Source organism: Schistocerca nitens, chromosome 8 (genome assembly GCF_023898315.1).
Source record: "Schistocerca nitens isolate TAMUIC-IGC-003100 chromosome 8, iqSchNite1.1, whole genome shotgun sequence".
NCBI lineage: Eukaryota > Metazoa > Arthropoda > Insecta > Orthoptera > Acrididae > Schistocerca > Schistocerca nitens.
Genome location: NC_064621.1, coordinates 465,142,230 through 465,166,159, shown reverse-complemented (window position 1 = coordinate 465,166,159; position 23,930 = coordinate 465,142,230). Strand labels below are relative to the sequence as shown.

The following is a 23,930-nucleotide window of genomic DNA, read 5'->3' as shown; positions in this document are numbered from 1 at the left end:
GCAGCATAAACTGTTGTGCAAGTGACACCACTAAAGCTTTAAGTACTTTAAATACTTTAACTAGTTTGTTCTCTTTGTTCTGCACCCTTAATATCAGAAATCAGATATGACTTGTATAGGTTTTATGCACGACTGTATTATTCCAAATGCACTGTGGCCAAGGAACAGTATGTTTCTTTCTTCACTTGTTTTAAGTAGCTCCTCAAATGTGTCATGAGTTGGGTCCTTATTTACATTGTAGATTACATTCCTAAACTGAAGAATTCCAAGCAGTTAGTTATTTATCATCACCACTAGCTCTTCTGTAAAGCTATTCTCAAATGCGGCATTGATTTTTTTGGTGCAAAATACTCACTACTGGTATCCAAGTTATTCTTACATTTATATTCAAATCAATTTTTGTCACCTGTTTCTCTCTTCTAACATCAATTTTCTGAAAAGTTGTGTGATCACTGTTTCACAATTTATACACCTCTAATGCACATAACTTTCAGTAAGGGTAACACAGTGAATCGTATTTTTATATCTTGTGTTTCAGTTTTCTCTTCAGTTATTATGTTTGCAGATTGTACTGATCAAATGGCCCCAGGCAGTTCTGGAATGACATATTTAATATAGTGTTCTGCTTCAACTGTTGTAATTGTACGTGAATGATGATGCTCGTGCTTGTTTGTGCTCAGGCAACATAATGAGGCTGGAAGTGCTCTAATGTAAAACACTGAATGTTGAAGATATTTTGGGGTTCTAGGCTAAATCACTCTCCCTAACTGAACAGTTACATCTCTCGTGTTATATTCCAAATCTACTCAATAGCTTTAGAAATATACAATTTCTAGGGTGTTTAATCTTAAGTCTACTGAATTCTATCTTCTTACAGACTGAACCTTCATTGATTTGCTGAAGAGAGAATTATCTGGTATCTACTTACCTTCGTTGTATAAACAGCACCCCTGTCCATTTTCCTTGCTGTACTGTATAGTCTAATAAAATTCTCTTATTACATGTGTAAAAGGAGACAAATTTTCTTATGCCCATTTTACATTCCATTGTATTTCTCTATTTGCAATGGGAAAAACTCATTATTCACTAAGTACATCAAACTTTTATCACAGTTTATGCCCATTTTCCTCTTTGAACACAACTTGGCATTAGGAACTAGTCTCTAGAACATTTTTTAAATTTTTCATATTTTGTATCAGGATCATGAAGTCAGATTCAAATTAGGTCATGTAAAGTGTAATGTCATTTCTTCAGATCAGTGATTGTCAAACAATACATTAGTATGTCACGTGCCCCAATAGACTACCTATAGTAAGGGCATGATATGTTGGTTGCCAGTTCTCAGGTACTGAGTATAAAGAGTCAGCACAACTCAGGACACTTTGTGCTGGCTTTTCTCTGCTTCAGATAGCTCACATCCTCAGCTACCACAAAGTTGTGACAGTATAACTGCAAGACGAAGTATTGTCTGTCTAAGCAGATGAGTAACTGCTTAATTACAGTAGTTTTACTTACATTTAAAACACATTATGCAATGTGATATATTATCATAAATTTTTATTAAATGTTTTGAACGCCTTTTTTCTTCTAATCATTGTGTAGTACTATGACATCCTTCATTAATTTAATGTTATTCACTATAAACAAGTACTGTATTTGAAGATGACCATTTTTGTAAAGTGCATTTATGAATCAATGTTACTTCCATGTCTCACACCCTTCAGCCGCTGTGTTATGTATCCATCTGCCTTAGAGGTAAGTGGCCAACTTTACTTTACCCACAGCCAAGTTCACCTACATCAATTAAAATTAAGTACTTCTTAAAATATTACCGTCTTTGTAACTATTTTTGTTTGTTATCAGGCAAGGAAATTACACTCTTAAAAAGCTCTTAACATTTGTTGATGTGATTGGATTCAGCTCTTAGTTGCTAGATGCATACTCTTACAAAATACAGCTGACAACCCCTAGCCACATGAACATGTGATTCAGACCACATGTGCCCAACAGGCTGCAGTTTGATGACCACTGCTTTAGATCACTGTATATACTCATAAACAATTTTGCTGATTTAAAGCTCTTGGGGACTAACAATTTCATCGCTCATTTTAAGCACAATTTTTTATCAAAATATAACAGAAATGAAAACCTTTCTCAATAATGATTTTTTATGGTACAAGGTGCTTCATAAATTTGAGATTTGTTATGTTAATGTACTTTATTAAACTAGTCAATATTGGTACATAAATTACAGTGACATTCTAATATTAACATGAAATGTATCACAATGTTACAGTAAGGCTGCAATTTGTTAGTGGTGAAGAAAATAGATAAGTTCTTATGAACTTGTATTCTATGGGTGAAAGTACTGGGTTATCTATTACTAACTGTACAAATATTTTGGATGAATTTCACCTACTGAAGCACTTGCCACGGATCCAGTTCACAGCAATAATTAGTCAACAAATATAAATGGAACAATGAAAGCTCCATATCCACTACTCAAATTCTATTTCACTCATATAAAAATATAAAAAAGGCTATGTTTTATTCATGAAAAATCATAATTTGTTCCTCTGCACTGCGGAACAGCCCTCCACGATGAACAAGGATAATTTATTAATCAAAATATATGCACCTGTGATCTCTTCCATAAAATTAAGCTATCTTACCTCTAAAGATTTGGTAAAACAATTAGGAAAAAAGTCAATTATGAATTTAACTTAAAAAGCTTATGACAGTAGTAATAAACACATAACACCAAATACAGCATTGTGTCATTTACTTATCTTGCAGATAGCTCTAGATAAATTTGCAAAATTGAAGCCGAAGCAAATGACACAACATAGCTTATCTTCCTGTTGCTTGCCTGTCCTACTTCTGGTTATTCAGACTGGTGACATTAGCATTCAGTTAGAATTAAATGATAAAAGTACCAATATTACTTCATCATCAGAGGTCAATATTTACATTTTGATTTCTTTTCACAGAAATATCTGAGCATTAAAATCATGTTACAATCAGTGTTCTGTTGTTTTTACATCAGAACAGGAGTATCATTTTTTTTACAATTGATACTGTTTCTCTCTTAACAGTTTCCACTGTTTTATGGAAATTATTTTTTCAAGAATTTCTGTTGAACTATGAAATATGTTGTTACTTAAATGTAAGTGCAAAACTAAGAAATTAATCTGATCATTGTTAGAAGTGAAAACACATAACTATGGTATTAAATAAACAAAACATTGACATTCAATGTGTTAAAACATAATTATGGGTTATGTGAATGGGTGTTATTGGTACCGGGATATCTACCAGACAAGTAATTGCAGCTCAAGGAAAATCACATAATTACAACAAGAATCATTACATAGGCCTATAAAATTTGTAAAATAGAAATTATAGTTTAATTATCACACAGGAACTGTTGCCTGAGATGAAGCAAGACTCTTGTCTTTACCCTGACAGTTTTGCCTGTGAATTTTAGTGAAATGTTTGTTAAAAGATGACAAAATTAAAGATAATGCACAATAAAACACAGAACAGTGGTGTAGTTGGCATCTATTAAAGAAAATGAATGTGATTTAATTTAACTCTGTGATGCAGGGGAGGGTCAATCATGAACCTTTTTGAGATACTAAAACTGTGTGTTAGACATGAGTTGAAAACATATCTGGCTTTTACAGCATATACTATGTTACTTGAACTGTTTAATAGTCCTTCATGATATAATGGAATGTTACTCTTCCACTTTTCCTGTACCAAATTCCTTTACTAGAAACATTATTCCAGTGGCAGAATTCAAGGGCTTCTGTGGTTGGTGATGAAACACATGTGATAGATTTGAATATGTGCTAGCATTTTTGGTAACAGTGTCTTTAAACCCTTCTTCCCTCAGGCAAGAAAGCATTAGCATGAAACAACAGAGATGAGTTTGCAAGATATGGTCCAGGTCAAATCGTTAATGTGTCTCAGTAATTAATCACAGTGCCCACTTTGCAACTTGGAGCAAGATTTTGTGTTATGCCCTGAGAAGGAAGCTGCCAAACTGAAGCTAGGAAATACATTGATAGACACAACAGCATCAACTTCATATGCACAGCCACAGTTTTAAGGATGTCTCAACAAATGTATCTCTTCTTTTAGCATAAAAATATAGGAGTTTTCACAATATGTACTTTAAATAGAGTAAATAAAGAAAGGAAATCACTTTCAGGAAATCCATGTACTTGAACAGAGGAGCTGATTTAAAATTCATTATTTTTATAAGATTTTATAAGAAAATTTGCCTCACTAAATATTGATTATATTGTAACTGATTTGGTATGAACAATCAAGTAAATAAAAATGCAAGTAGGGCCTTCGTCTCAGTTGAGGAAATACTCTGTCTTGAAAGCTGGTTCCTTCACATTTGTAAAACTGGAATAAAACAATAGTTTATCAGTAAATACATGTGACAGTATGCAGTCAAGTACACTATATGCAATGGATTTGTAGAATTCTTCATTATTTATGTTCAGTTTATGTTTTGAGGGAACACAGTTTGACACAAGCTGTACCTCTGCCAGGAACTTAAATGTGATTTGCAGAGTATCCATGTAGATGTAGAACGTGTTACAAATTTTTGCAGTTCAGGGTTAATATCTCAAGTAGGAGCTGTATGAGGATCTGATGTGTAATAATATGTTGAGGGTAAAGGATTCCATATTTTGATAAAATTAGTACAACATTTTACACCAGAACCATGTCTGTAACAACTGTTTCATTAATTGTTTTTAAATAAAAAAAACTTGAAAATAATTACTGTAATTACAGAAATATGATTTTTTTTCTCAGGATTCATCCACTTGGATACATAAAGCATTCAAATAAAATGTTATTCATTCTGGTTTTGGAAGTTGGAATACTGCAAACATTAACAGAGCAAAACAACCAAACACCTATGACAAACTAGCTGAGATTGAGTAGGAGCATGAAATTGGCTCATGTTTACGTTGTTAGTAAATGAAATCATGTATGTAAGATATGGATGTAAATCTGTGCACCACTTTACTGTTCCAACTTACTTTTGAACAGCAATTTGAATAGCTGTTTTTCCAGCCAGTGTTGTTCAAGGATATGGTGTTTACCAAAGTTATGCAACATTTAGTGTTCTGCAAAGGATTATGAGATGCACACAAGTAGCAGACAGATTTTTTGTTATTCAGAGTTATGATTACCAAGAGATGTTCTTCTCAGTTCAAATAAGACATACTGGCATGCTTTGATTTGTTCTCCCCACAAGTACAAATGAGTTGTTTTGAAATGAGACTCAATATACATTATTTTTTTGTTACAGCTGATATCAAGCAGCATTGAAAAAACCTTGTAAGCCTACATAACAAACATTGCTTTTTCATAGTAAATTGTAATTTGATATACTTTTAACGGTTAATTACAGAAATTCTGTTTCATATACATATAATACAACACCAACAGCTGACTTCCAAAACATAGGTTAAAGTGAATTACTATGAGGTTGGTCATGATGTGATTATAATAGAGACAATAAGTGGGGGTTTGCATGGAATTTCTAACACCCAGTTATACCAAATCACACTTGTAACGAAAATGACTCTGGGTGTTCATTTATTACTCTCGGAGTTTGTGCCACTCTGCAATCTGCCTGCGTGGTGAGTTGCAGACTTCATTCCAGTGGTGGAGTGCTGAACCAGTGCTTTTTGCTGCTCCCAGTTCCAGGCGACCTATTACCTGTAGTGGGGAATATTAGTGTTACATCAGAAAATACAAAAAGAAGTTAATGCACATTGATCCACCAAGTACGCTTCCTATTTATGTATATAACTAAATATCCCAAATACTCTCAGAAAAGATATCAAGCCTTAATATTGTCATTTTAAGGAGTTTTTAAGGAAAACAATAAAAAGCAATGTGTATTAAAAGAAATGCAAGAGAGATACTCAAATAACAGGTATTTATTTACTATAAATATTGTACTTTCAAGAGAAGCTAATATGAAGACCAGCTATTCTGTATTAATCAGGTGTACATTTTACCACTGGTTTCCATATCAGACATGCTTAAGTATCACTGCAGCCCATAATTCAGCTGTATTAACTACAAAGATACAGTAACAGTTTGATAAAAGAAGAGATTTATTTTTAACTCTTAACTGCTCTAGTGGGGTCCCGGAGAACCCCAGACGATAGAATACAATACATAGTACATGAACGGAACAAAGATGGCACCTGTGTTCTTGGTAATCCTCAGTGAAGTGCTGACCCATGTGAAAATGTTTCTGACGTGATTGTGGCCACACAACAGGAATTACCAGAGTTTGAATGCAGAGTGCTAGTCAGAACTAGATACATGGGACATTCCATCTCAGAAATTATTAGGGAATTCAGTATTCTGAGATCCACAGTGTCATGAGTGTGCTGAGAATACCAAATGTCAGACATTAGCTCTCACCATGGATAACACAGTTGCTGACAGCCTTCACTTAATGACTGAGAGCAGCAGCATTTGCTTAGGGTTATCACTACTAACAGACAAGCAACACTGAGTGAAATAACCACAGAAATCAATGTGGGATGTACGATGAATGTATCTATTAGGAAAGTATAGTGAAATTTGATGTTAATGAGCTGTGGCAGCAGAAGACCAGTGCAAATGCATTGCTAACAGTACAACATCACCTGCAGCACCTCTCCTAGTCTTGTAACTATATTGGTTGGACCTTAGATGACTGGAAAACCATGGCCTAGTCACATGAGTCCTGATTTCTGTCAATAAGAGCTGATGGTAGGGTCTGCATGTGATGCAGACCCCATGAATCTATGGACCCAAGTTGTCAACAAGGCACTGTGCAGGCTGGTGGTGGCTCCATAATAGTGTGGACTGTGTTTACGTGGAATGGACTGGGTCCTATGGTACAACTGGCCCAGTCATTGACTGGAATTGGTAATGTTTGGCTACAAGGAAACCACTTGTAGCCATTTGTGGACTTCATGTTCCCAAACAGTAACAGAATTTTTATGGATGACAGTGTGCCATGTCACCAGGCCACAATTGTTTGCAATTGGTTTGAAGAATATGCTGTATAATTTGAGCAAATGATTTTGCCACCTGGATTGTCAAATATGAATCCCATCAAACATTTATGGGACATAATCAAGAAGTCAATTTATGTGCAAAATCGTTCACCAGCAACACTTTTGCAATTATGGATGGCTATAGAGGCAAAATGGCTCAGTATATCTGCAGGAGCCTTCCAACGAGTTGTTGAGTCCATGACAGGGTGCACATGCGAATGAATCATCCTTGCTATGGGCAGCAGTGGGCATAGGTATATGACACTCTTATTATTCAGTGGAATACTATGTGAAAAAAGCTTCACACGTGTTGGCCATTGCTTCAGTGTATCCATTTTCTATTTCTGATTAGTTCATTAATTATGGATTTAATGTCATTTCCAATAAAGTACTGGATCAATAACAAGTGGTCACTATAACCAGTACTTGTAGGGACTGTTACTGTGAGAATAAGTCAGAGCTGGTCATCAGTAACTCTTGATTTGAATGATCACTGCTGTCTAACATAAAATTACCCACATACAGTTTCAGTGGAACATAATCACCCACCCACCCTATAGTCCTGACTTGGCACCCAGTGACTATCACCTGTTCCCTAAGTTAAAAGAACATTTGGCTGGAAAGTGATTCAGCTCCGACGACGAGGTGAAAGAAGAGCTTCATAACTTTCTGAACAGCATGGCAGCAAGCTGGTAAGACATGGGCATACAAAAACTGCCACACCATCTACAGAAATGCATTGACAGAAATGGTGATTATGTCAAAAAAATAGCTAAATGTTCAAGCTGTAAACTGATGTAAACCATTGTAGAAATAAACAGGTCTATGTACTTATAAAAAAATAGGAGACCTTACTTTTGGGGTCACACCTCGTTTAAAAGTACCACTTGTTTTCATTACATTAGTTGTATTCAAAGGGGTCAGAAAGGGGTCTTCAAGCTATGGAAATAAGACACATGTGCAATTATTAAAATGCAATACAATACAGTGACTGAAAATGATGAAATATTACTACAGGGTGACCAAAAAGTGTGTTAACATTTGAAAATTCAATACTTGATGGAATAATGCAGGAGGAGGGATTAAAACTGATGCACTTTCTTGAAATGACATGTTGCTTTTATTGAAATCACATAAAGTCCACAAAATGACCAATAGATAGCGCTTCATATGATACAAAAGCAATAATTAGCATAACAACTGATTTTTAGCAAAGATGATGTTCTTTATAACAAATGCTCAACATGTCAGCCATCATTCATCAACAATACCTGTAGTGAAGGACAATGTTGTGATCAACACTGTACAGTGTATCTACAGGTATGATGAGAAAGTGTTGTCAGATGCTGTCTTTTGGCATCCGTAATGATGGTGGAAAACTGCAGTAGACTTGCAACTTTAGCTAACCCCACAACCAATAATCAAATGATTGAGGTCTGGGAACTTTGGAGACCAAGCAAGACAGAAGTGGTGGTACAGGATCCTCACCAAACAATGTTCACATGTATAGCAGTATGGAATGGAGTGCCATCCTGCATAAAAGTCATACCTTCCAGCAAGTGTTTATCAGCTAGGCTAGGGATGATGTGATTCAGTAACATATTGGCATGCCTCATAACCGTCACTTTACACTTTGAAAAGCAGCGCCCCATATTTCGTCAAACAAAAAGAGTCCAATCATGACTGATGTAATAAATCTACAACATACTGTGACTTTCTCGTCATACAATGGGGTTTCCACGGCAGTTCTAGGATATTAAGTAGCCCAAATTCTGCAGTTGTGGGTGTCAACAGATCCTTGGAGTGTGAAATGAGCTTTGTCGGTCCTCAAAACATTAGATAACTGGTCATCATCTTCCACCATTTTTTGAAGTGCCCACACTGCTAATGTTTTCCACATCAAAATATCAGTAGGTAACAGTTGATGATGATGCTGAATTTTGTATGGATAACATTGGAGGGTATGCCTTAATACTCTCCAAACAGTAGTGAAATGGGACTCCATGAGCACTGACTTCACCATGTGGAGATGAACCTGCTAAGTCTCCATTTCTTCCTGAACTGTTCGAGCAGCAGTAGCACTTGTTCCCACTACAGAGTCAATTATCTAAACAACTCGTGGCTTCAAACTTCATGACCAATTTCTTCACAGTGGCACTTGCCAAAGAACCTTACCTGTTGAATACCTTTCTTATTATGATAGGCTCATAAAGTTGCAGTAGCAGATTCTCCATTCTGATAATAAAGCTTCACTAATAGTGCCTTTTCTTGTAAAGTCAACATGCTGCAATTGCTGGTGCATCTGACTCCCTAACTCACTGCAGCTCATTTTATACACGATTCTTGTGCTACATCATATGTTACTGTCCACCACCATCTGTTGGCCGGTTTTTGCACTCGTTCTTGGTTTCAATAAAACCCCAAGTCATTTCAGGCATGTGAATTGTCCAAAACTTTGTAATCCTACCCATTTGCAGATTAAAACTATGCAAAATACTGTTGCTGAAGCTACTATCCTCACAGACCTAGCTACAGAAGAGATCTCTTGTATCCTGTATACCAATGACCACTACCAATTTATTCATTTATTTTAAGCAATTTCAGATCCAAATCAAGGTTTTGTTGGCAGTAACAATAAACAAGGCTCAAGGCCAGCATGAGCAGGCAAGAGATGGACAGAGGGGGCAAGAGGAAGTGGACAGAGAGTAGGGGAAGGAAATGATGGACAGAGAAAAGGTGCAAGAGGAGGTGAAGAGAGATGGGGTCTACATTGCCATCTACACACATACTCGTAAGCCACTGTACTGAGCATGGTAGAGGGTATACTGTACCAGTATTAGTAATTTCCTTTCCTGTTCAAAAGCAGAATGGACAGAGAGGTGGAGGGAAGGAGATGGATAAAGAAAGGGGAGAGTAGGGGATGGATAGAGAGAGGGGTGGAAAAGGAGATTAGGACATATATCCAGTTCTTGTACATATTTAGATATTTCTGTACTTATTTAGCAATTGACTTACCTACAGAATCACCAAGGATGAACATAAGGAGCAATTGTAACAAAAACTTCACAATTTTCTCTGTATAACTCCAAAGTCCAAAAATATTATGACAACAAACACAGATGAAGTACAGTAGTGAAATTCCTTCACCAATCAGTAATAACCCTGTATAATTATTGAATGTTTTTTGTAGTGCTGATCCTGTTTAAGATGCAGTATTTCACATCATTTAGAATTTGTTCAAATATAGTTATCATTATTCTTCATCCACATCTTTCAGATTGGTATAGCTGAAAATGCTCAATGAGAAAAAACAATAAAGGAGTGAATCAGTAGTGCTCTGGTTACATTGCATACTTTGGAAATTAACAGCATAGGCAGCCTCTTATCAAAAACATTCTGAAGTGAACCATTCATGTGCTGTACAACTGACCAGGAGAGGCCACACTCTTTGCTCCACAAGTTTTGATGATCTTTTAACATAATAATTCTAATCCATTCAAAAGTAACTTGTCTGGAGCAGTTTTGAAAACATGGACGTCAAAGATCATGACATAAGGTCAATTTTGTATCAGGTAGCATCATTCGAACACTCAAAAGTAAGGAAATTTTATTTGTGCATATTTGGCCAGTAACATAATTGTTGCCTAGAAAATGAATTCTTAGCTATTTCAACCTGATATTAAAATACTTGAGGATGAAAACAATTGCCAACTGGAGCAGTGACCAAGTAACGGAAGGACTGCAGTCAGATCACAGCCAGCATTCATGTTTGTGGATTCTAACTGTACTTTCTGCAACATTTCTCCTCTTTGGCAAGAGAATGAAAGTTGCTGTCAAATATCTATACAATGTGAGGCAAACATGATGCACCACCTCATTACATGAAGATCAATTAAATATATGAAGGCGTGGTTTATGCTTACTTATTGTGGATAAAGTGTTTAATATTCTGACACATGCAAGTAATTTGTAAAGTTCATAGCTGATCAAAGAGCACTTCAAACAACATGAAGTGTGGAATGTGATAAAATAGTATCAAAACAACAGGGCCACAAAATGCTAGCCCACTGACAGGAGAAGAGACTGAGCAAATATCTGTCAAAACATGCCAACAAAAGCAACAATGTAGTACTGTTAATGTGTGTATCTATGCACTTGAGGTCCACCAGTTAGTGCTCTGCTGTTGCAGCAATTAGATAACTTGCTCATGAAGCTGTTTGGACTTTAACTATGTAAATAACAATAAAAACAAATGGATATGGCTTTTGTTCCTGACAAATGCTGTCAAACTGTTAGAGCAGCAGTGTAGCTGTATGCTGACATGTATCCTGGTTGTGTCAAGCCCTCACTATGTATCTTTGCAAGTGCTATAAAAACATTTCAAGACACTTAGAGAGTGAAGAATAAAATCCACCAATGAAAGAGAACAGTAAATGATGAGATTAATACTACTAACATTGAAGCAGTGGTAACACACAATCCACGTGCCGCTACAAAGCAGCTTAAATACAGCAGTGGGATGAGCAAAATGAGAGTTGTGAATGCTACATTGTAAAGCATTTCATTCTTTGCACATTTTGCTCCTCCAGAAGCTTCATGGAAATGACTTTCAGAATTGGCTACAGTTCCCTATGACTATGAAAACTGCAAAGTGATGTGGGATTTCTATGCAATATTTTGTTTGCAGATGAAGCATCATTCGCAAACTATGGGCAAATTGGCCTTCCTATGAGGTTGGTTTGAAAAGTTCTCAGAATGGAATAAAAAAAAAAAAAAGTACTCACATCACTGAAACTTTTTTTATTTTTCAATGTAGTCTCCTTGTAGATTAATGCACTTGATCCAACGATGTTCTGGTGCCTTGATCCCAACTCGAAAATAAATTTCCTCCAGGCCTGCAAAATAGTTGTCAACCCTGGCTATCAATTCTTCGTTTGAACTGAATCTTCATCCACAAAGAAAAATTTTCACCTTTGGGAAGAGGTGGAAGTCTGACGGAGCCATATCAGGTGAATAAGGCATGTGTGGTGGCAACAGTTCATACCTTAGTCTGTGTAATTTTGCCAAGATGATGGCATGCATTTTTGATCCAGCATCAAGAGTCACAGCACCCATCTTGCAGATAATTTTTTCATTTCCAATTCTTCAGTTAAAATGTGATATACCCTTTCAGATGACATCTGGAAATTGTGAGAAATTTCACACACTTTCAATTGGTGATCCTCCATGACCATTTTGTGCACTTTTGCAATGATTTCTGGAGTAGTGACAAATATTGGCCGACCACTGAACAGATCATCATCTAAGGTCTCCCGACCAAATTTAAATTCATTTGTCCACTTGGAAATAGTTGAATATGAAGGAGCAGAGTCTCCCAGTGTATTATGGAAATCAGCATGAATGTCCTATGCTTTCATACCTCTCTTTACAAAGTATTTAATCACTGCTTGAATCTCAATTTTTTCCATCTTCGCAAATCACTATGTGGGAACAACAACAGAGCACCACATCACTGCCACAGTTCTCTTCCAAGAGCACTGACGTGGCATGTGTTTACAGGCAACAGTCCAATGAATATCATGTGAAAAACTCATTGCGCTAGCACTGACCTCTTGTGGTGATTCCGAGAACTTTTCAAACCACCCTCATTGCTTGGCTTGCTGGTCAACTGAAAATCCGCACTGGCTGAGAGAAGCAGATAAGTAATGGCCTTGGTCTGTCAACATGGAGGGTTTTCAAGAAACACATCGTTGATACCTGTCCTATTGATGGGATTCTGGGACTCTAAATAGCCACAAGTATCTACAGTTGCTAACAAATATGCTGCCATAGCTATTGGAAGACATCCCACTGAACATAAGACAGTCCATATTATACCAACACATGACGTATGTTCTGTCCTTTCCACACAAATAATCACATACTTACTTATCAGAATATTTAGAGAGTGTTGGATCAGTTGTTCAGGAAACACAAAATGGCCAGCACATTCACCAGATTTAATGCCTCCAAACTGAAGTCTGTGGGAAAAATTAAGGCAAAGTTCTACAAGGAAACATTGATAACTCCTGAAGAGATGATGAAATCCCATGCAGCATGGGCCTGTGCAGTGATAAGTCCAGATGAAATTCAGTGTGCAGTAATATCTGTTCACAATTGCTTTGTAGCACACATTAGTGGTCAAGGTCAAAATTTTGGGTACTTGATATGATGTCCACAAACCTGAAGCATACCTGAGTTATGTGTTCATTTACATGTGGTATGATAGGTCAGATGTTTGTGAGGCTTTTTTCCTGATGATAAATGATGGCTTGCAGCACTGTAATCATGTTACTATTTGATCTTCTTGTGCATATTATGTCATTGTTATCCTCTTTGAAGACTCTTTTGAATGCCACAGGAAAATAAATAATAAAAGAAAAGACTATGTTGGCAACATAATTCAACAGCTAGAAATTTTCAGAATTACATGAGTACATCAAAAAAAATTGTCACACTGTCCATTAAAACTTTTCCAAATTGTAACTCAATGTATTTACTCGTTTTTCATATATTTGTGTTGTCCTGCCGTACCTGCATCATATTGTATATTGTTTTTCATTTATTTGTGAAACAAGGAAAAATTTGGATGGTGTATATGCCTAAGACCTTTAATAGCCCATACTTGGGTTTAAATAACAGTTGAGAATGCAATAACATCTGTTTATTATGACCAGTTTCAGCTTCACGTTAAAGCCGTCCTCAGAATTTTTGGGTCCTCTATGGCTGGTGCTGGCGGCTCCTTGATTTTTCACATGACACCACAATCAAACACTGTATCACATCAAAAACTGAGGAGTGCCAGAACCAGCAACAGAGGACCCAAAAATTTGAGGATGGCTTTAACATAAGCCAAAACTGGTCACAATAAACAAATAAACAAACAGTCTAGACTGTTATTTAAACCATAGTATGGCACCAGATTGCTACACAACACAGACAGTTTATGTTTAATAGCCTGTGTTTGACCTTGAATGTAGATGGTACATTTTTTTTTTTTTTTTAACTTTATAATGAAGTAATGTACTCGGTGAAAGAGATAAACATCACACTGTTCTTGGCAGGGGGTGTGTGTGCTTCAGTGGAATTGCTTTCACCATGCAAACTGGCTGGATTTGGTCATTCATAAACATCAAATTCCAGATCTTGAACTTACAACATACATGTCTGTTACATAAGATACCAGTATCTAAATTCTGTGATAGCTTTCATTATCTTGCCAAAGAGTACAGAAGACCAGATAAAAGAATGATCTGAAAACATAAGCACACACAAGTTGACTATGATTTTAACAGAGACTTTATACCACTTGGTCACTGCTCCAGCAGCTTGATTTCTGAAAACCAGCAGCTCCATTTCCATAACTGTGGGGAAAAACCAATTGCTGCTGCATTGTTAAAGACTACTCACATAATTTTGTAAGCAACCCATATCACAACATTCTACACTGAAAACCTCAAAACGATCATCCTAGAAAGAATTTTGTTCTTAATATCAAACAACAAAATTGACAACAGATAACAGTCATTACTGCACTGTTGTACAGTTTTTATACTAATAAAGCAGCCTGGATGATTCAGGATTGATGAAGATGCTTCGAAGACATATGCATGTTTTTGTGTAGTGTGTAGTGGCAGTTACTCACCTCATTCTTTGTTACTCTATCCCAATCAAGCAACAAGAATTCTAAGCTAATGTTATCCAACCCTTCTGCTCCTGCTGGAATGTCAAATACAAATGATTCATTGAATACTGGGTTGAGGGTCCTTTTCTTCACGTGTGTCTTCTTCTTAGCTATCCTCTGGTTGTTGTACAGTAGGTACATCTTTACATAGGGATCTGAAAAGTGAAAAAGAAGCATTACTTAATATGGCCATTACACTATTGTAATTTATTTTTAACTTTGTGTTTTAACTTGAGACACAGAAATGGAATAGACTGCTTTCTTGTGGAAAATTCAACCAGTTACCATGTAATAGAGACTATAATATTCAGATGATAAATTTAATCCTCAAATCTTCTCATGGCATCAGCTGATTAATAATCATATTACTCAACTGACTTCCAGAGAAGTAATCATCAGTGTAATGTAACTCTTTGCCACCAGGCACCCAGGAAAAGAGGGCTCCAATTAGGCTACACCTGCACTGAGACTTTCCCAAAAGCCAGACAGGTATAATTTAACTAAAGCGTTTACTTCACTCTGAAAAGTTTGCTGTTTAAAGCTGACAGACAGTAAGAGAGACACAGCTGAGTCCCAACACCTGGTAACATTTAGACAAAGCACAGGCATTCCTTTTACAAGTGAATGGGTATCTTGTTGGGTTCTTTTTGGCAACTCAGGAATGCAAAACTGAAAGTAATTCCTAGCTCTGTCCATGACTAAATCCGATGTAGAACCTGCTGGTTAGCCAGCAGCCAATGCTGAGAGATGCAACAATAAAGAGCCAACCTCACAACAACATGGGAGTTCCTATGATGCATGCCATCCACTGCCTGCAGACTTGTTGATTCACAAGGTTGGTAATTTTGTCACTCTATATAAAGACTGGGAGGCATGGTAATGCAGTTTTGACAATTCGTTGGGTGAAATTGCAAATTGAGCGCACCAATGACAAAGATGATCCGATGTGAAATTCATCATCCTGGAGGACAGAGTGGGGGACAAGGAATGAAACTGCTGGGCAAGGGCAGCCCCAACAGGAATCAGTCAAAGAGATAGAGAGACAAGAGAAGGAAAGAGATTATGAGCAAGAGGAGAGACAGTTGTGAAGATAATGATTGATTGAGTGAGAAGAAGGCTTAAACATGCCTGAAAAGAAGTGATTTTCATGCTTTTTTTTGCACAGTGTTACACTTTACGTTCTGGGAGCATTTCAGCCTATAGATTCCTTGCAGTCCAGTGCTTTAATAAGCAATCAGTTGCATTTCCTTGTCTGATCTAAGCTTCCAAGAAGTATGCTGACACCATCTCTGTAAGACAATCACAGTAGGCAACAGTCACTGGGCTCAGCCACTGCAATGATCTGCCTAAAGGGATTCCACCAGGGTGTCACCTCAAAGCCACAGCAAATGCCCCTCCTCCACAACTTCCCCATTCCCCCCACAAACAAACACACACAAGAGGTGATCAACACATTGTGCCAATATTGCATCAGCCACAAATGCTTTCATGTGAAACACACTACTTGAGTGGTGAGATGAAATGGTTCAATTCCCCCCTCCAACTTGAACATTTATTGTGTCATGTCTATGCCCAATCAGATCAATCCTGCAGCTATATTTGTGTTATGCTATGTGACTAATAATAAACTTGGTGGAAATGAATGAAAGTGTAGAAGCACATTGCCAGAGGTCTCCCAGTCATGCACAGAAAGCTGGATGTCATGTGGCAGAAGGTCAGTGTGAATGTAGCACCAAGTGGGGCTGGCCTCACAACATGAGGCCATTGAAGGAATGGCAAAAGTCAGTGTATGCCATTCAGTGAGCAATTACGATGCACTGTTGTTGTGCCCTTCATTACAACATGGCAAAGAGAGAACTTCTGAATGACTTCACATGGGTAAGAACCATCGAGAAACTGAAGAAGGATGGAGTTTGATGAATGTAGCACAGGAGTTTGGTATTGTTCACGGCATTGTTTCACATGCAGGGGGAGCGTTCTGAGCCACAGGCATTGCTGCTATTTAATATGACTGTGACACACAGTCATATTCTCCACAGCAGCACATTGACTGCATCAGGGAGGTCTCTTTGCCCAATGACCAGTGTGTTGTGTTGTGTTGTGTTTTGTTGTGTTGACACCCGCACATTGGTGGCACTGTTGGCGATGGTGCGAAGAACTTGGATGAGGAAGATTCAATGTGAGTAGTGATTCTGGTTATACCCTCATATATGGAGATGTGGTAACATGCAATACATGCTTGATCATTGGTGAACATGATTGGTTTGGTGGTCCAGGTGCTATGGTGTGGGGTGGCATAATGTTGCATGGACATAATGACCTCCAAATCTGAACACAGTACATTCACCAGTTAATGTTATTGTGACACTGTATTCCTTCTCCATGTGCATCTGTTCAGGGTTGTATTTAGCTCTGACTTCACCTTTTATGGATGCCAATGTGTGACCACATCAAACAGTGCAGGTGGAGGAGCTCTTGGAACAAGAGGATATTTGGCAAATTGACTGACTTGGCTGTTTCCCTGACTTAAATCCCATCGAGCAGATGTGGGATGCATTGGGAGACATACTGCTGCACATCCACATGCACCAACGACCATCCAGCAGTTGTCAACAATGGAAAGCCCTGCCACAAGAATTCTGTACCAGCCTTGTTGCTAGCATGGGAACACATTTCAGAGCATGGTGAACACACCCCACTAAGAAGCATGTTGTACCTTTTGTAATGTCCAGGGAGCCATCATAAATCACAATGACTTCATTGTAATTATTGTCTTTGAATAAAAGTGTCCTTTCTGTTTGTTGCATTGTATATTTCTTTCAGTTACCGTCAGTACTATGCTGTAACAGTTCTCTCTATGTCCAAGTTTCATTAAGTTGTGTTATTTGGCAGTGACAGATCTTGCAAAAGTTATTTTTGTTCTTAAGTTTTGCTCACCAGTCTAATAGCAATAACAATAATATAATAATAATAATAAATCTTTCAATGCATTTCTCATATTTGAATTTGCAAGGTTAATTTGTGTTTGTAATTTATAAATTTTCATTATTTTTATCCTATTGTTTCTTCTTCTCTGCTTATGAAGCCAAGATAATCAAAATTCTTTGTTATTTAGATTTTTTATTATATTTGACAAACAGTGGTTCATGAATGTGTTTGTTTTCTAGCTCTAATGAACTTCTTACTTTTCACTTTGACTTGTGGTTTCAGATACAATTCTCTTTAAGATAACTTCACATTTTTTCAGGGTAATGAACATAAATAAGAGAGTAACTCTTTAGGGTAATCTCTGTATGTCTCATTTCTTAATTTTTAAGTGCATACTTACTTAAAAAGGCATAAAATGCATGTTCTGCCAAATTTACCTTATTCTCTGAGTTGATAATAATAACAATAAAAACAAAATACACTTGACAAGGTTGCATATTTATGTCCTAAAATATAAGAAGTCTCACACTTGGCTTGTGTGTTAGTTTTTAAAAAAGACCCATCTGTACCCTGTTCTGCAGAAAAATAAAGTGCCAAAATAAACTCCAGTGTCAAATTCTATGCTAAAACAATCTGTCAGTTTGACTCCATAGGCAATAGCGCCACAGAAGAGGAGGTGCTAAAAGGAAATGAATTTCAGTTTTTTGTTTTATTGTCATATAACACAAAAATTTTATGGGAAGCTCTTGAAACTACAAATGCCAAAAATGAAATTAGAAAAAGTTAATGAAACTATACATGGTGCTGCACAATTCTTACTACAGGCTTCTAGGAGTTTTAGAGGGGGCTAGAAGCAAGAATTTAGGAGTAGTGACCTGATGGTGTTGAATACACAATTTTTGTTATAATAAATAAGGAAAGCAGAATTATATTTTTCAGTCAATTCATGATGTCTGCCCTATATTAGTGAGAGAATGAGAGAAACATTTGGAGAATTACTCTGCTAGCAACATTGCTCTATTAAGGACTACCTTTTGATATCATAAGAAACACAGAGAACATTTTCAAACTTTAAAAATGTATTCAAAGCCATATCCCAGAGAATAAAGAGAAAAAAAGGAATATATTGTAAGATTCCACCAATTGTTGTTAATAAGCTGAAATAATTATTGATAATGCCCAAAATCAAAGATGAAAGTTTGAATCAATAAGCGGTACCTATTTTGGTGTAGACTCTTCTCTTAGATGCACAACTGATGTACCTACTTTAAAGAGCATGTTTCCAGAATTTTAGTGCATATTTGGAATACTTTTCATGCATATAGGCACTTATTTTTGTTATTTTTAGTACATGTTGTTGTGACACAGTTCCGCTGGTGGGATGAACTGTCTTGTGACAATCAACAGATTGATATCATAAAGGAGGAAGCAGTAGTAAGCTTGTAGTCCAGACACTGTTGCACAAGTAAGTGTATTCAGAGAGCAAGAGTACTTATTCAAGACACTGTCAACACAGAAGGCACCAACCAGTGCCTCTGACAGGTGAAGTTGAGAAATCTCACAGTTCCAGCAGAACTCTGGAGGAGCTGACCAAACAAGAAAACTAGAGAATGAAGTCATTGCTGCCCTATGATGCCATGCTGACATTCCAGCCTGCTATGAGTCCTGCCACTGGAGAAATACTAACTAACTGACTCACATATATACCCCCAAAATCAGACCCTCACTCTTGGATGTTATCAGATGTCCTCAGGTGCTTGCTAACATTCTTTGTTCATCACAGTATCCAGGTGTGTACGGCATATGAAATGCCACAGTCTACACCAGCCATTAACTTTGAGATGAAGCCCACTGTAGTACCAGATGAAGCAGCTAGCCACATTCCATGGACTGAGTTTAGTTGCTGCAGATGTCCGCCTGAACTGGATTTCATATCCTGGTAACCTGGCATCTTCGCATCGCTGGGTCACCTGCCAGGTGACTTCCTTCTGCTGGTGGCTCATGTGTTTGATCCCCGGCTAGGGGCTGCTTGGCTACACTGTTGCTGTTCACTGGTCCCTGTGGGTCTCTTGTGTGGTTCCAGTCACCACCACCCACATCCAGACAAGGAAGCAGTGCACCAACCTGAACTAGGAAGGGCCAATTCCTCTGCTGTCTTTGGGGTCTCACCCCAGTCCAACAATATAAATCATCTCTCTAATTCTAACATATTCTCAGTGACAACGTACTATTTTTAACAGTGGACTAGCTTCCTCTGATTTGTGATTGATAACTGAACGGATACCAATTTGTATCCAACAAATTATTGTTATACTCATTATATCACAAATTTGTATCCCACAAATATAGTACATACAGTTAATAAAAGCAATCTCATTGTGGGTATAAATAATGAAAATTATATGACATAGTTATTAGATAATGCAAGATTGTCTAGTAAAAACTGAAGAATGATTTTAACAGGCATTTTGGACCTTTATGGAACTGGAGACTTCATCTCAGAAGGAAGAGGAAGAAATTACAGGAGACTAAAGTTAAGAAAAATTTGTGGAAATATCTATAGCTTTATGGGATGTGCATGTATCGCAATGTCCTGTCAAGTTGTGAGAGGTACAAGATGGATTTTTGAGACACTTAGTGGAAATGGTACTGCAACAAATGGAGCAATCATTAGGAGAAGTATGAGAAATTGTGAATAAAATTACACACAAAACACTCTTATAGTCTCCATACCCATACTCCTCGTTGGAGTACTCCACATATAAATCAGATTTTATGATGCAACTGGTTCTCACGAGGAAGAACGATGGACAGGAATAGATAAGAACATTTTAGAAACATTTAAACTCGAGCCTCACATGTGGTATCATTACTGGTTCATTTGAAAATAATAATAAGTTGAAATGTAATGATACTGAAGAGATGCACACTACACTGTGAGTGCCTCTCCGGGCCTCAGTTGATGAGTTACAATGTAAAATGTCCAAATCATCTGATCACTTTATACTAAGTCAAAATTGCTAATGAATAAATTTGTGTGAGGTTAGGCTGAATTGTAAAACTAAAACAGTTTACCAGATGGTTACTTTGTTTGCATAAGGCAATGTGCCTACACCAAGATACATTATAAGGGTTGACTCATTGACATAATGTGAGACTGGGACAACTTTTGGTATTGTGAATTTCATTTCATGGCATTAATGAAGGAAATTTTCTTCAGTATTCTGTCTGAAAGTTAGATCACAATTCCTATCTTTATTCTGCAATATGGGAATGATTCCAGAATCATTCGTATTTAGTCATTTCCTATGTTTTGTATTTCTTCTGATCCTGTCTTTTGAGGGATTTTCCTTCTTTTCTGTGACTGTACATGTATTCCGCCCTTATCTACTTCACGTCTTCCCATTTATCACAAGGAAAGAATTACTTGGAAGTTTTGAAATACAGAGATTCAGAGAATATTTTAGATTTATGCCTGTCAAACCTGATCCATTGGTTTAAGCATCTCTTACGGAAACAGTTTTGTGTGTTTCACTACTTAATTCTGTCCCTTGCCACCTTCTCACACTTTTGGTTTCTATGTCTACAAATCCTCATCCAGTTTTCTCAGAGATCTCATGGTACATTGCTCTTCTATCCTATCACCCTCACCCCCCTCCCATCCCCCAACCCCTTTCTCTGTTTTTCTCTTGCACAAAATACAACTAGCCCTAACTGCACCAGCTCCATCTCTTTCTGGTGCTGCATTTCTATCATTTTACTCTGCTGGTGTTTCCTCTCTTAGTCTTTACCTCCTTTTCCTTCATCTTCTTAAGTTGATCCCACTTTGTCCACCAAAGGCAGCCACTCTCCCCATCTGGTCTACAGTGGTACATTATGTAGCTATGAGTGCATTATGTGTCCATTAATCCGTTATCTAAGCTACTATATTCGAGTTCTTGTTCATGAGATCAAGGTGTCCACTCTACAGTGAGTGCTTGACTTCAGTCAGTTCGTAGAATAAATGAGTAACAGTTGTATCAAGTATGCGTGGAAGCTGAGGATCTGTATTTCCTCAAAGAGTAAAATTACTTTCCATTGTTATATGTGACTGCTGCTGTTAGAAAAGCTACATTTTATTTATAATTATTGGAAGGAGTAATGGTGACCAGTAACTGTATAGTTGGGGCTTTGCATGAGCAACATACGCATAACGGAATGGGAAAAATATACCAACAGAAACGATGAAACAGGCAGTTCTTTCAGTGATATAATATGCATTGAAACAGGATTAAAGAGGTACCCAGAAACTGATTTTTTAAGAAAAATTGTTACAATGTAAATCACAAGTACTAATAATTGTATGGTTAATCTATATTAGAATGATTCAGAAATCAGATTTGTAAAATATCTAAGACATGTGAATGATGAAAAACACATTTTGACTTAACTTGTGCTTTTTTAAAATCTTGTCTCATTTATCATGTATAATATCAATCTCTTTCCATGTTAATTAGTATGTCAAACATTTTAACAGATACTTACTGAGCTTTTGTGTGAGAGAAAATAGGATTGATGAGACATATGCTCTACTGATTGGTGTATTAAATTCAGTAGCCTTAAAGTGCGCAAGTAACACACTATACAGAGTGCAACAAGAAAGTCGTTATAGATTCATGCAATGATTTACACCTTCATATAAGTAAAAAGTAATAATGAAGGAAACAAGTTACTCTTGTGTCTGTCAGTCTGAAATATCTTGAAAAGTCTGAATGGTTACAGTGAAACTTAATTTACAGCTATTCTGCATTATAGAGTACTTTCAAAGTACAAAAGAGGGCAATCAAAATCATAGCTGGTAAGAACATTAGCGATTTATGTGGTATTTTTAAGAAAAAAGTTAAACATGCCTCCATTGCCCTGTATCTGCAACTTGGAAACATTACAGTTCACCAAGAAACACAAGATTAATAAGGAAAATTAGAAAACTCATTCACATATTCAGAATAAGTGCAGCAGACAACAAGACAATCTTCATGTTACACCTACAAACACAAGTGCTTGCAAAATGGAACCTATCATGTGGGGATAAAATTCTACAATGAATTTCTTAATACTATACATTCTATCACAGATGTAAAAAAGTAAAGACATATATACAGTACTGCTCCATTTATTCAGTAATAGTATATTCTGGTGATGTATAACAGTAACAAATGTTCCACTTTGCAATTTATGAATTAAATGTGGGATTATGGCATGCTACATAATAGTACACATCAATTTTTTCCAACCTATGAACCCATGAAATAGAATGTGCATATGTAAACAAATAATGTACAGCCTCAGGTTTATGATTAATGATATATGCAGTATGTTTATGATCCAGTGGACCAGTGATGATGATGATTATGATAGTAATTATAATAATAATACTTTTCGTTTAAAACTGGTACAAAACTTTGTATGTGCATGCACATACTTGTGTGTGGTTATCAGAAAAGATATCTCTGAATGTCCAACTATATTACCTGCTAGTCCAGTAACATCCATCTTTGGCAAGTTTCGTGCCTTGAGTACTACAACAGTTAGCCTGTTAGCTGCTGGCTGCCAACACAGGGAGACAAGTATTTCACCTCGACCTTGAGCACGTATCTGAAATACACATTGTGAAGTTAATAGCGAAAAGCCAATTGCATTTCTATGTAAGATAATTTAGAGTAATATAAAATGCAATTGGTAGTCAGGTGGACATACAACTATTAATTACTTATAGTTGGAATAGCAACAATATAAGGAAAAAGATAGGTTACTACTCATCATAAAACTGACACATTAAGTTGCAGACAGACACAAGGAAAAGACTGTTACACATATAGTTTTTGGCTAGAGCCTTCTTCAGAAAAGGAAACACACACACACATTCATTCATTCACACAACTGAGCACATCTCCCACCCACGTGACTGCCATCTCCAGCAGCTTGGACCAGAAGGCAACTGTCACATTGAATGGAAGCAACAATCTGAAGGAGGTGTGGTAGGGGAAGGGATAGCAGTCTATGGGGGAGGGGAGAGTGCTGTCTGGTGGACTGTGCAGGTACTAGAAGGAGCCATGACAAGACTGCTACCAGGTGCAGTGTTGGGAAGCTATGGGACAGGGTCAGGGGGAGGATGGGGAGCAGAAAAGGAGTGGAGAACTGAATGG

General features: G+C 37.0%; 1 protein-coding gene across 1 annotated transcript in view; it reads right to left on the bottom strand.

Annotated features, from left to right (window-relative positions):
• Positions 1-2,199: 2,199 nt before the first annotated feature.
• Positions 2,200-23,930, bottom strand: part of LOC126199616 (synaptotagmin-11) — a 181,757-nt gene continuing 160,026 nt past the window's right edge. The window contains exons 7-9 of the mRNA XM_049936544.1: positions 23,256-23,379; positions 14,779-14,972; positions 2,200-5,751 (exon numbers count right to left, since the gene is read on the bottom strand). Of these exons, the coding sequence (XP_049792501.1) occupies positions 5,632-5,751; positions 14,779-14,972; positions 23,256-23,379 (438 nt within the window). The 3' untranslated portion in view covers positions 2,200-5,631. The remainder of the gene's footprint in view (positions 5,752-14,778; positions 14,973-23,255; positions 23,380-23,930) is intronic.